The sequence below is a fragment of the Argopecten irradians genome, chromosome 3 (assembly GCF_041381155.1).
Source record: "Argopecten irradians isolate NY chromosome 3, Ai_NY, whole genome shotgun sequence".
NCBI lineage: Eukaryota > Metazoa > Mollusca > Bivalvia > Pectinida > Pectinidae > Argopecten > Argopecten irradians.
The window spans coordinates 17,861,899-17,875,452 of record NC_091136.1 but is presented as its reverse complement, the minus strand read 5'-3'; the positions used below and the strand labels follow the sequence as shown (position 1 = coordinate 17,875,452).

Genomic DNA, 13,554 nt, shown 5'->3' with positions numbered 1-13,554 from the left:
TCTCTGACCATTGGACAGCCCAATCACGGAACAGTTATACCTCCTTTCGTCCTCGCGTGTAATGCTGTTGAAAGTCATCTTATAGGACAAGATATCGGGATTGGATAGGACATAAATCATTGAATAAAAATACTTCGAAATAACTATGCAAGTCACGTGTAAAATGTCCTTCAGTTGCTGTATCAAGGCTTGTAATTTGCTAGATGTATTCGGTATTTAAACGGAAGTTTGTTTTAGAAATGCATAATATAAAAATGATATGAACCTCCGGATAAGCCTACATACCGTTGCCGATGTTAGTTCTGACGAGGAATTCGTCATAGTTGATTGGGAATTTGGTATTTCAGTTTATGCTACTTGAAGCATCGTAATTTTATCACATGGATAAAAATAAGTCCATATAAGGTCGTAATGACGTGTGAATTGACATGTAGTCTTTACTACATGGTCGTCAGTTTTCCGTGCCCTATATTTTGAAACATTTTTCAGATGAAAAAAGAAATCAACATGACTTTGCGTTTCTTATACATAACTGATTTTTGATAGAAACCCAAATGACATACATATAGGGCAGATAAATAGCCCCTAATATCCCCCTACCAGGAACGTTGGTTCGATGCATGTACCTCAGGTCAATCAACGAATATGGATGGAATTAAAACAACGTAAAATATTCGTTTAGATCAGAGGCTTGGGTGGTATCTTTCTTTCATAAGGAAACTTTTTTTTTTATATGGGAAAGGTTGTCACTCTACCCAGTATAAATATATAGCCCTGACAAAGGTTTATCTGATGTCTGTTGTTTCTGGTTCCCTCTGCGCTTTAGCTGTTTTTGAGGGACATAACTGGTATCTACATCATTGTCTTTGTGACGTTAAAGGTACATGTATAAAATATACTCAAAAATATTCATTCACCGAGCCCTGTTAATTGGCTATACCGCTATATATACCAGGGATTATCAGTCGAGAATCAGGCGGATTATCTGATGAGCCATAGCGCGTGTCGGTATTCTTTGTCCTATAACGCCGGGTAAAGTTCATAGGTCGAGGTCGATATTTATTTGTTTTAAATTCCTTTGTCTGTGATTGTGTTTGACATGTAAAGTTACTGCGAAGCAACCGAAGGTAAGAAGTTAGCGTGCTTGTGTGTTAAGGTAAGGAAATGTATTAATGTGTTGAATATCATAAGTTTTGAGGTTCCATCATACCATATTTGCACTTAATACTATCTAGTTTACTCTATTTGCGGTTCATTCAGAAATCGTAGATTTGCTTTATTTAACCAAAATATGAATAATTGCAATATTCGTTGAGCTAGATATGGTTCTAAGAATATCAGATGCATACTCACCTTTCTGAAATGAACTACTAAAATCTAAAACGTTATCTGAACCGAGAGGTATATCTCGAAATATTAATGTGTTACATGTAAGACTTACTTCCCTTTAATCATGTTTTATTTCTGACACCCTCCGCCAGGGTCGCATCTGGCCTATAAAATAGGAACAACAACGAATATTTCAAAATTTTTGGGAGTCTATGATATGGAATTCTTTTTAAATTAAATTTTTGAGTTACACGATACATGTAGGAAACGGATGTGATTTTTTTTCAATTTTTCAAAATCTCCTTCATTTGCAATTTGGTTAGAAAAGTGGAGTTTATTGTTAAACACCAAAATCTTTTGAACCACTGATATGTTTTCGTATATTAAGAGCTTATTACTGTTCAGATTCAAAGCGGAATTTGTTTGAATGTTTTGTTAGAACATAAAACAAACGTTTAAATATGTTCCACACCAGTTAGAACATATTGTTCATATTGTACATATATCTTGGCTGGAAATTGTATAGCTTTGCTGAATACAAAATGTGACATATGCTCGTCATTTTTTTGATGGACAATATGCATCTGTGTTATTAATGCTACAGTCATGTTTTGGTTTTTTTATTGTATAGATACATAAGTTTATAATTGTTTTTGTTGTCTGATACTACTTCTGGTAATGTATGCTGTGTCGTCCAAAATATCATTATTAGAAATTAAATCATAATTCCTATCCTTTACGTTTGATACTCCATCAGCGTTTCAATGAAGCTTCTACTAGCGAAGATACGGAATGTCGCGAGACACAAACTTCACATCCGGATATTTCTCCTCGTCTGTGTCGCCGGAACTGTGTCCATGATTGTACAACATAATCAGAGCACGAAAATCAGGACGGCAATTCAAGGTTAGAATACACGTGTAACATCATTTCCTTTCATTACACATATACTTCGCATATTGGAATCTGTCCCCTGGCCGAGACACACCATAATCTATAAGAATGGTAGTTTCTGCTCCTTCTAAGCGCTAATCATAAAGATATTTGGACAACTATTACTAGTATAATTTGACCGGGTGTTGTATATTGCTTGGTGTCTTCGACAGCACGCTTCAGTGATATAGCACTATAAAAAGAGACTTCCATTATACAAGAAGACACATCACGAATATACCGCAGTCTCCCAAAACGCGCACCTCGCACTGCACACACGCAACATACCACATACATCTTACTTACATGACCCTGGCTCTCAATAGGACGTTAATTCAATCGAGCGAACACAATATTATCGGACGTCTAATTGTGCGAGTCTAATAGATCATACATATAGAAGTCAGATCCTGAAGAACAAACAGATGTTTGGTTTGGCTTGATTTCCTACACATAATATCCTCTTAACAGGTAAGGTAATTTAAGATGACAGTCCTTGCGTGTGTGAGTGTGTGTATGTTTTGATAGGCTGCGGTACATTTGTGTTGTGTCCCCATTTAACATTGGAACTGTTGCCCGTTTTTATAGTGATATATCACTGAAGCTTGTTACCGAAGACGCCAAACAATACCTGGTCACATTATACTGACAACAGACATACCAGTCGCATTCCTTTAATGCTGAGCGCAGAGCACAAACAGAAACTACTAGTTATATAGACAATGGTCAGAGGAAAGAACCAAGATGCCTCCTCGCCTTTGGTGTATTTGTATTGTATGTCTTTGCCCAAATTGTGTCGCTGCAGCGTCCCTTCAAAGATATCGAATAGAACAACCAGTCACTCACTTTATTTAGGAGCAGAAACTACTTTACAAGTGGTGCTTGTCTCGAACCTAGAGCTGTCCTCACTGGTTCGATCGCTCAGCTCAAAGCCAGAAGTGAAGAAAACGAAGAAAAGAAACAATATCACAATCAACGCTTAATTACATTAGATAATAAAAATATATCCATGAGTTTATATCACATTAACTTATGCCATCCTTTTCAGATACCACCCGAGTTGTGCAGCAGCTTCGTAAACTATCAAATGCGCACCTAAATTCTTCGGAGTACAGAAATGCATCGAAAGGTGAGAAATTTATTATTACTATTACTTGTGATATGCCATTAGAATTATTACACAATACATTTCCGCTGAAAAAGAACCATACGTCCATAACTTCACCACATTATGATCGTGTAAACTCAATTTGCTGTAGAAATCAACTGATTGGCTTATTACCATAAAATATGGAAATCATTTCTTGAAAAGAACATATTGTTTTATTTCTTTCATAATTACTGCTTTTACATCACAACACCTGTCATATTTTGTGATGTGATTGTTGAACTTACACAATAAAACGTTCACTATTCATTGTTTAATATTTCATTGGGTACTATACTTATATTCATACTACATGTACATTTATCATATGTAGCATAACGTGATACTGACTTATGGAATAATGATTCCTTGCGAATATAAAAAAAGACCTTTTCTGGTGAAAAGTATGCGTGCGTATCATCTTTTTTCTATAAAGTCGTATATACGTGACATGTAGCTATTCGTTTATCTTAGTTTTGCTCTTTTGCAGAAATTAAAAAAAATGCAAACAAGGAGAACCCTGTTATGTCAAAATGTGTATGTCCGGAAAATCCGCCAGCAACTACGGTAATGTATAGAGAACTAATATATGTATGCCGTATTTCATTGGCATTAACGCAAGTTGGTATGAAATTGTTTTAAAATGACGCATACATATAAAAATGACAAATTCATACGCCATTAAGCTTTTTAAACCTAAATAAACATATAACTTATTTTGACTAGATTTCATCCATATTTACTGTTTTTAATTATTATTATCACGTTGGCCCTGCAGGTAGGATGTTAGAATTGTACCTGTTGCCCTAATGCATGATCGTAAAAGGCGACTAAATTTAGGATATTATCAATTCTCTTCTTCCTAACTGACTTTATCTTTCCTAATGCCTCCCTTGGCACCGCCTCAATTTTGGCCTTGAGTTGAGCGTTCGCCCCTGTGAGGAAGGCTCTGGGTTTTGTCCCCTGGCCGAGACACACCAAAGTCTATAAAAGTGGTAGTTTCTGCTCCTGCTTAGCGCTCAGCATACAGTAGTACGACTGGTTCGCCCGTTGTTAGTATAATGTGACCAGGTGGGGTGTGTTGCTTGGTGTCTTCGGCGGCATGCTTCAGTGATATAGCACTGTAGGCAACCGTTCCACTATACAAGAAGACACAACACGACCATACCACAGTCTCCCAAAGCACGCACTTCGCAAAACATACACTCAACACACAGCATACATGGGAGGCCGTCCTTACATGACCATAGCTGTTGATTGGACGTTAATTAATCAATCAAACAAACAAATATTATCACGTATGATATACTTTCCAGTTATATGCATAACTCCTGGTCCGGTGTAACGTGAAAAAAATTCTAGGTACAGCGTCTTGATACTATTATACGGTTTATAGGAGATCATTAAGGACACGTGTACTTAGCTACATTATAAAATGATTCAAAGAAAAACCCACTGCTACTTACTGTAAACCAACTAATTTCGTGGTGGCTTAGTTTCGCGATTTCATATTTACGATTTTTGCGTCGATTTAGCATCGCGATTTTCAGGTAAAACGTCTCTTGTACTGTACCTGTAGTTGCATTTCATACAATGTGTGGATATGGATGCATATATATTACGATTCAGATCCATTTAAGCACCGACATACCATTCAGATATAGGAAAGAGACGTGAACATGTGAAATATCAAGATTACAATTTAATCACTTAATAACTTTGCGAATAAGAACTTTACAAAAGTCGGCAAATATGGAAAGTTAAAACTTAGAGAGGGGGGGGGGAATAAAGAACACTTAAAATTTAGTTTTTTCTACAACAAAAAGACAGCAAGTCACAGACCATATAACTTTTTTTAATCATTTTGCTGCAATTGACACGAAATGTATTTTTAAAATGTTTTGAAATACACAAAATAAATCGCTCGCAAATGTACCTGGTTTACAGTAAATTATACACAAAGTTTGTAAAATTAATGTTTTTTTCTTATGTTAAAGGTGACTTCAGCATCCGGAAAAGTATATAGAAGTTCTGATCAAATAACCCGGAGGGAAACCATGCTGAAAGAGTGCCGACTGTTAGGGAAAAATTACACAGGAACGCTACCCGACTCCAAAATCAAGACACACATGATTTACGACGAGAAATCCAACCTGGTATTCTGTGACGTTCCAAAAGTCGGATCGACTTTTTTGAAACAAGTTCTGCATATTATTGCAGGACATCGTCGGGAGAAGGACCCGTTCAGTATCGAGGGAAGTGCGGTACACAGGATTCCATTTACAACTTTCAGTAAGTTACCATATGATCAAGCATTGAAATACCTGGTACATTCAACAAAGTTTCTTTTTGTACGGGATCCTTACTCTAGAATGCTTTCTGGGTACGTAGATAAACTTTACACCAATAATTATATATTCTGGGAAAAGACTGGGAGAGAAATCGTGAAAAATCACCGGGTTAACGCGACCAAACTCGCTCAGGAATGCGGACACGATATCACATTCTCCGAATTCCTACAACACGTGGTTAAATCGGAAACGTCCGAGAAACAACGAGATCCTCATTGGTATCCAATGTACGACGCTTGTCGTCCGTGCAGTCTGGTGTATGACGTCATCGGAAAGATTGAGTCATTCCAGGAGGACCTCGAAGACTTTCTTAAAAGTCAGAATCTTCAGGACATAGTTGATATTTCTAACATGAATCAAGGAAATGATAACGTAGCTATATCAGTCACTGTCAACCGAGCGTTTGAAGCAGTCCGAGAAAGGCCTAAATGTATTCCGTTACGTCATGCTCTAGTCCGGGCATGGAAAGTTCTTCAGATCCGCGGAGTCCTGAGTCCAATGTCGGAATTCCCAGACGATCTAATCAACGATAATCCAAACATAACACAAGCTCGGTTTTTAGATGTTGTCGTCAAGGAAATGAAACGGACGCCGATGAACCAAACAGAAAAGGCGTTGTCAAGGCAACAGGCTTTGGTACACGCGTATCAATCCGTACCACATGACCACTTGGATAACTTCAAGACGGTTTTCCATCCTGATTTCTCAGTATTTGGATACGACAAAACCATTGGAAAGAAGGACAGAAAATTCTTAACGTGGGACCCCTTCAAACTACAATTTTGAACTAAGACATCAATATTTAATCCCTTGTATTTCATTATTATTTACACAAAATATATAAAACGTTTTTAACGTTGACAACATATGCATTATCAAACTGTATTATTTGATTTATCCCTTTCATGATTTTCATTTCACTTCTAACAACTATTTAACTTTTTTATTTTACAGAATTTTTATAAGAAATATTTTAGAATGAAAACCTTTATCTTCAAATTGGATGTTTATTTATTTATTCATTTATTTATTTTGTACTTTATTTTTTTCATATATAAGCAATACAAATGCATCTTAAGATATTTAGCTTACAAAAGAAATTTCTTGCACAAATAGAAAAAATACTGACTGTGAAAAGAAATGTTAAAGTTTGACATACATCTATAATGTATATGAGTGATGTCAAAGTTTCAGTGATATTCAGTGATTATATAATAGGGTGGGAACGTGACCATGCCATCTGATTGATCTTTTCTCCAATGTTCGTGACGTTACGGTCTTATCGACTACTGTCATTTCCTTATCATTACTTATCCCAAATGTTATCACATCCATCTAGATCTTATAACCCCTCAACAACAGCGATGTTCCTTAACTCACAATATAATATAAACTATAAAAGGAACTCGTAAAAATAAGAATACAGCTTCATGGATTAAACATATATACTGTAGACGTATCCATTTATGCGTAGTCAAATTCTAGCGCAAATGCGAAAATCAGAGATCATGATTTATCAGCGTGGATATAAATTAGCGCGATGCAGTGGCTCAACACATGAAATACCGCTTTATAAAATTTAGTGCAGTACATGAATTATCGATATTAAGACAACACGAAAAGCGCAAAACTTCCGCTAAAATAAGTTCATTTACAGTATATGAAAAATAATTGTCTTAAAGATGCTACACTGACGAATGGTATTTTTCTTCTGTTACGTTAAGAGAAAATGTCAAAAATAATTTATTCCGTCCCGAAAAAACATCCCCTGCACTATGTTCTATATGGAATGAGTTACTGAAAGCAAAATAAATTATTTTATATGTACGTTTGTGTTAATTAAACTCGTATTGACATGAGTAAATATCAGTGATGGTTTATAGGATGAGTATCATTTATGCTCTATCGGCGGTGGAGCATCTTTACAATTTTATTTATTATGCATCTAAAAAATGGTGCGTTTCGGGGATGTGGAAGACTGGCTGAGTTTGGATCAAGGTGACGTTACATTCTTGCCTTTAAGATTTCAGTTAAACGTTGAATCCTGTGTTTGGCGGTCACCAAGGTTTTAACGTAGGTCGATGATTTTCCATTTACTAAAACTTTCTATCATAATCAAATCATAAAATCGTCTTTAAAGTATTTACATATTTATATGTACATGTATATATATATAGTAAACTGACCGAGATTATGTAAATTAAGCATGTTATTTGTATGAGCATTATTTATGTTTATAGGTCGAAAAAGAATTATTTCAAAGAAATAAGTTTGCTTGATGGATAAGCCATTATATGCTTTTAACGTTTTTCGCATAACAATTTTTGTAATTTATGACCGCCATAGCACACATGTTATTTATAAGCGTTTCTTTAATTTGCTAAATTAATTCATTATAAGGTCGTGCTGTGGGATGTCACGTGGTATTCTGTTTTGCTGCTCGATGTCAACCTTCACGGTCCAATGATTGCAGACTTTAGTTGAACATATAGCGTCATGGTATCATGGTTAACTAATTAAGATAACTGACATGACAACTTAAAGATAGATGTGTTCCTCAACGATATTTTATTATCATACACAAGTTTTATTCTATTACAGATTTGAATAAATATGGATAATTATGCATGCTTTTTCCATGTACTACACGCGAAATGTACACGTACAACAGCTTTCATAGATAAAGTTATGGAATAGAACCGAACTGATAATGAAGATGTTACGTACGTATCTACGTTACCACTCCAAGTAAGAAACTGTTCATTACTGAAACAGTCAGTGTAAGGTTAAGTAACGTTTACCACGCATGATAAAAGCAAAAGCTTATGATGACCGTGAATGTACGAGAACAATGGACACAACTAATGTAGAGGACGGACAATTTTAAACTGACCACTGGTCAGTGACCGTTTAAAGGTGAGTTATTTCTCGTATAACTAGTAACTACAAAAAACATTCTATAGTTCGACATGTGTCTCGGTAAATGTCCAAAGCTAATAATAGAGTGATTTACTACACGTTGTTTCTATTAGTTCATATAGTTCATCGACTTCAGGAAAAATCTAAGTAAACCGTATGATACTGTAATTTCATTATTACACAGTAGTAAAGATATTTGAAAAAATCGCTTATAACAACAAAATCGCGGTGGGTGAAAACGAAATGCAAATTATCATTGTACATCTGAAACAACTCTAGTGATTTAATTCTGATGTCATGATTTGTCGTTGAGCGAAGAAAAAAACAACAATCAACGAGCAAAACATGATACACGTAGAGCTATACACCAACTGATAAAACATTAGACAATAAAAAGTGCTGCACTTCTCGACATAATCATGAATATTGTCAAGTTTAATACACCCTTAGACGCATAAGAGCAATGATGTTGATTACAGATGACATCGTATGTAGAAAACACTTTTAAAAGTAAATGACAGGTACAATTAAAACATATAAATGCTTCTAGATGTCGTGTCTTGGCAATATCATTCACAGTGCACCGTTTAAGATGTCTTCTACGTAACATATCTTGCATTATATTTGTATCACTTAGAGCGGAAGTGCACTGTCGTTACTGTGGTACTGATAGTAAGTTCAAAGGTCATATATAAGCTGGGGGATATCAATTCAGGCCCGACCCAATTCCTAATTGCATGGTTATGTATGATATGCATAATCCATATCTCTAAATGTAAACTCCTTATTCCGGCGAAAGAAGAACAATTAAGCAGTACGATGTATCAATTAAACTGATTTCACCTCAAACACAACTATTGACAAGTCCAGTGTAATTCGGCCGTACTAGCCAACCCACTAGTCAGAGCTAAATAAAGTTCAATTTTCCGCAGTAATAAGTCTCCCTCTTAAAGACACGTATCACAGCGAACTATAATATAATTTCTATAACTTGGCTGGCACTATAATCACACAAATATACGGTACATGCTTGATATTATTTTATTTGTCTTTTTCAGTACGATGTCAATTATTAAGAAGATACAACTATGTCTCCTAGTTTTGGTATTTCTCTTCGTCGTTCTCCAGTTCTGGGCCTCTGATTATAACAATATCTTTAACAGCAATCCAGTGTCATACCACCATCTGCCTGACACCTCTAAAACGTTTACTATCCCCCGCATCCAAATTCACTTCAAAGACATCGGAGAAGATACAGAACCACACAACGAGGAGACGAGTAAAGATATGCACAAAACAGAAACCACAACGAGGCTGTATGTCACAACATCATATGATCATGATGTTTCCTTGCCAGCGGACCAAGCATTGTCATCTACTACTGTGCCAGAAATAAAGTTGACTCAGTACACGACAACAGTGATGAAATTACATCTTTCCCATCAAAAACCTACGTTTCGTTTTAATGAAACAAACATAGAGGAAAACTCAACCATTAAAACGAGTTCAGTATTGTCGCATTTTAATGTAAATTTTAATATCACAAAGAAACCATTGATTATCGTCAGAAACTCAATGCTAGAATCAGAGAAACAAAATAATAAATCGGTGAAATTCAGAACGACTTCGTCCGTCATGGAAATGTTAGTGGCGTCAGATAAAACAGCTTCGGTCGCCAGTAAAATGTCAGTGACACTGGACAAGCTAAAAAATCACGGTGTCAGTCAAACAAAGTCGACAAACAAACCAAACACAACATCAGCAGATAAACTTGGACCTACATATGGACCCGATTTTAAAATGACAACTTCAAGTGTTAATGAAACGACATTTAATTCGAAAATCCTTGTTGTACACGAAACGTCTGAAAGACCCGTAGTTTATACAACAGCTGTGGCATTACGTATGACAACTTCCAGTGTGCCAAAGGTTTCTATTGCACCAAGTCCAAGTCTCAAAGAAAAGGAAGTTGATAAGTGGTCAAAATATCCGTACCCGCTTGATGTCAATATGGTTAAGCTAGTCACAGAATTGAAATCCAATAGAACTGTAGGAGTGAAACCTGTATTTCCATACAATTATTCATACTCTTTTCGCCGTAAGGACTGGTGCGGTAAGCATAAGCCATTTTTTATTTTTCTGATCAAATCTGCTATCGGAAATATTGATAGCAGATCAGCTATTCGGCAGACTTGGGCACAAACAAAATTGCAAAGGAAATATAACTTTGAAAAGTTTTTCTTTGTCGGTTCCTCTGAAAACAAAACTGATATGACAGCAGTAGGACGTGAGACAATCAAACACAAGGATGTTGTACAAATATCATTCCGGGAAAATTACTACAATAACACCCTAAAAACAATTGGTGCGATTCACTGGACCGTGAAGTACTGTAACTGTGCCAAGTTTGTAGTTTTTGTTGATGATGATATTGTTGTTTCCACGAAACAATTAAATCGGTTTTTGGTTCGCAAACTAACGACAGGATTAACTTTCTACGGAGGCCATATCAACCCTCAGGTTCCACAGCGGGATAAGTCAAATAAGTGGTACGTGTCAGAAGCAGACTATCCACACAAGGAATATCCCCCAATGCCCTCAGGAGGGTTCCTTATTATGACTATGAACTTCGTGGTGGATTTGCACTACGCCTCTCAATACACGAAGAAATTTATCTACGATGACTGTTTCTTGTCCATCCTAGCGTATAAACTGCACGTGACTCCTATCAACCTATCAAATGTTTATATGTGGCCAGTCCATCAGGACCTCAGGCGGCTAAGAACTAGTTTGGCCGTTCACGGCGATTATAGCCCAGACCTTCTCTTCCATGTTTGGCAACTGCTAAGGCAAGGTTGAAATCGCAGTGTACTAGACACTTTAATGCGGCGCTAATGGGTAATTCCAAATAAACAAACTGAAAGAAGCCGAAATAAAACTTATGTTGATAATTCTCTCAAATTATTACGCATTTGTTTTCCTTTAACGATGTGTACGATAGAATATGTAACAAATCAACCAGAACTGATAAAAGGCTTTGTGTTGTATCAAAAGTAATGGAAGAAGTTACACAAATACATGTAATGTGTCCGGATTCAATGGAGAAACATATCTTGGTATTTTTCTCTCTCTCCATTTTTATACAATTAGATGAAAAAAAGATATCCAATACGTAGAAACAAATTTATTGTTTAACATCTATAAGTGGCTACTCTACTGTCTCCTAAAATGTTTTGTTGGACCATTTCCAATGCTAGGTGACCCTTATTATCAGAATACAGGGTTCATTCTTTTACAAACTTTTGTATCATCGGCCATCAATAGACACACTGATTTGGCTTGCCGATTGATGGATGAAGAGAAAGTGTTTTTTCAACAGATTATTAAACGATAGATTTGGACACTTTCTACTACGTGGTAAGGAATAAATTGGTATTAACTTCTGAGTAAAGAGTATCAAGAAACTGACCTAATAGTCTGCATAAAGTTTGCTTATTGATTTAATGATAGTACGAAAAGTAAGTTATTAAATATAGAATTTTTTAATATATCGTAATTCTTTAACGTTTCATGGCATTTATTTATTGTTTAGTATTGGAGGAGAAGGTGATGGGGGGGGGTCAGGTGACGTTTTAGGTGTTTTCACTTTATCTTAGTTAGTTTATTAAATAAAAGTGGAGAGTGGAATGTAGTAAAAATATTACATTTGTATGGTTTGTACAATGATAATGACATTGTGGTTTAGAAATGTATTTACCACATACCAATCAAACATACAGTTTTGTGAATATCAAAGTTCGTTTTTCTGTACCTCTCCAATCCTGTGTTCTTTTAAATTAATGTCGAATCAATGAAAGCGTTTTGTGTAATCATTCAATGAAGTAAATTGTCATGAATTGCAATCACCATGTCTATTACATAAGGGGCTGTGGTGGCCGAATGGTTAATAGCTCTTAACGTGAAAATGAAATTATCTTTACACTGTATCATTCGGGGAAAATATATTCCGACACATAAACACAAGTCCAAAACCTCTGGGTCAAGAGTTCGAATCCCATGTCGGTCACTTGCCATGTACTGACCGTAGGTCGGTGATTTTTCTTTCCATCCGGTACTGCTGTCTTTAAATGCTGATGACGTTAATTTCATGAAACCAAACTTGGCTAATCACAGTACAGCACCGTTTTCAAATCATAATAAAATCGTCAAACAAGAAGGGAATAGTAAAGTGAGTCATGTTTTGTGGAATATGATAAGGCCAAACAAAACATATGTCTGTTTAGGGTTACATTGGCAAAAAAGGGGTCTGTGTCTTTCATTCTAATGTAATGGCCGGAACCAGAGTCTGAGATCGAAAATCGATATGTTTTTCGCAGAAAAGTGGGCGGAAATTACGGTCGGGAGTAAAAAGTTACGGTCGGTTAGGTAACCCTTAACAGACATATTATTTATTTTGGCCTAAAACTAGAGTCTACCTTTTTGAAGATATCATGGCCAACGACACACATTGAATTCCATATTTAGGTCTAGTGGATATCTTTAGAGATCTAGAGATGTATGTCATCATATAGAAATGCTATGTGTAAAAATGGTTATGTCCTTTTGGAAATGTCTTCTGACTTGATTCGAATTAATGATGTCAGTGTTTGACATGTATGCAAAATAAAACTTGGTTTATTATGTGTTTAAATCAAATTCGCTTTGTATGAATATTTAATTAACGTATGAAATTATTTCTGACTCATAAATGCATGTTCGTAAAAGTCATCGGGAATTTGTGTGCTTTATGTCTGAATTAATTATTCCTAAAACTCGTTTAGTTCACTATAAAAGATCATAATTTCAAAATTTAATATTCATAGATACGATTGTGAA

General features: G+C 35.7%; 2 protein-coding genes across 3 annotated transcripts; both read left to right on the top strand.

Annotated features, from left to right (window-relative positions):
• The first annotated feature begins 1,067 nt into the window (after positions 1-1,067).
• On the top strand, positions 1,068-6,664 carry LOC138319946 (carbohydrate sulfotransferase 12-like). Of its 2 annotated transcripts, none has more exons than XM_069263054.1 (5): positions 1,068-1,127; positions 2,087-2,235; positions 3,311-3,391; positions 3,900-3,976; positions 5,407-6,664. In XM_069263054.1, the coding sequence occupies exons 2-5, from the start codon at positions 2,094-2,096 to the stop codon at positions 6,544-6,546; spliced, it is 1,440 nt and encodes a 479-aa protein (XP_069119155.1). In that variant the 5' UTR covers positions 1,068-1,127; positions 2,087-2,093; the 3' UTR covers positions 6,547-6,664. The 2 variants fall into 2 exon arrangements, with proteins under 2 accessions (XP_069119155.1, XP_069119154.1); XM_069263053.1 differs by having other exon boundaries at positions 1,074-1,156.
• A 1,658-nt stretch (positions 6,665-8,322) lies between these two features.
• Positions 8,323-12,097, top strand: LOC138317705 (uncharacterized). Its single transcript, XM_069259553.1, has one exon. The coding sequence runs from the start codon at positions 9,706-9,708 to the stop codon at positions 11,536-11,538; it is 1,833 nt and encodes a 610-aa protein (XP_069115654.1). The 5' UTR covers positions 8,323-9,705; the 3' UTR covers positions 11,539-12,097.
• The last annotated feature ends 1,457 nt before the right edge of the window (positions 12,098-13,554 follow it).

Bases quoted from the DNA above. Each gene is read 5' to 3' on its own strand.
- LOC138319946 (XM_069263054.1), top strand. From the start codon at position 2,094: ATGAAGCTTCTACTAGCGAAGATACGGAATGTCGCGAGACACAAACTT. The intron at 2,236-3,310 runs GTTAGAATACAC...CATCCTTTTCAG, and splicing joins AATCAGGACGGCAATTCAAG to ATACCACCCGAGTTGTGCAG. The intron at 3,977-5,406 runs GTAATGTATAGA...CTTATGTTAAAG, and splicing joins AAAATCCGCCAGCAACTACG to GTGACTTCAGCATCCGGAAA.
- LOC138317705 (XM_069259553.1), top strand. From the start codon at position 9,706: ATGCTTGATATTATTTTATTTGTCTTTTTCAGTACGATGTCAATTATT.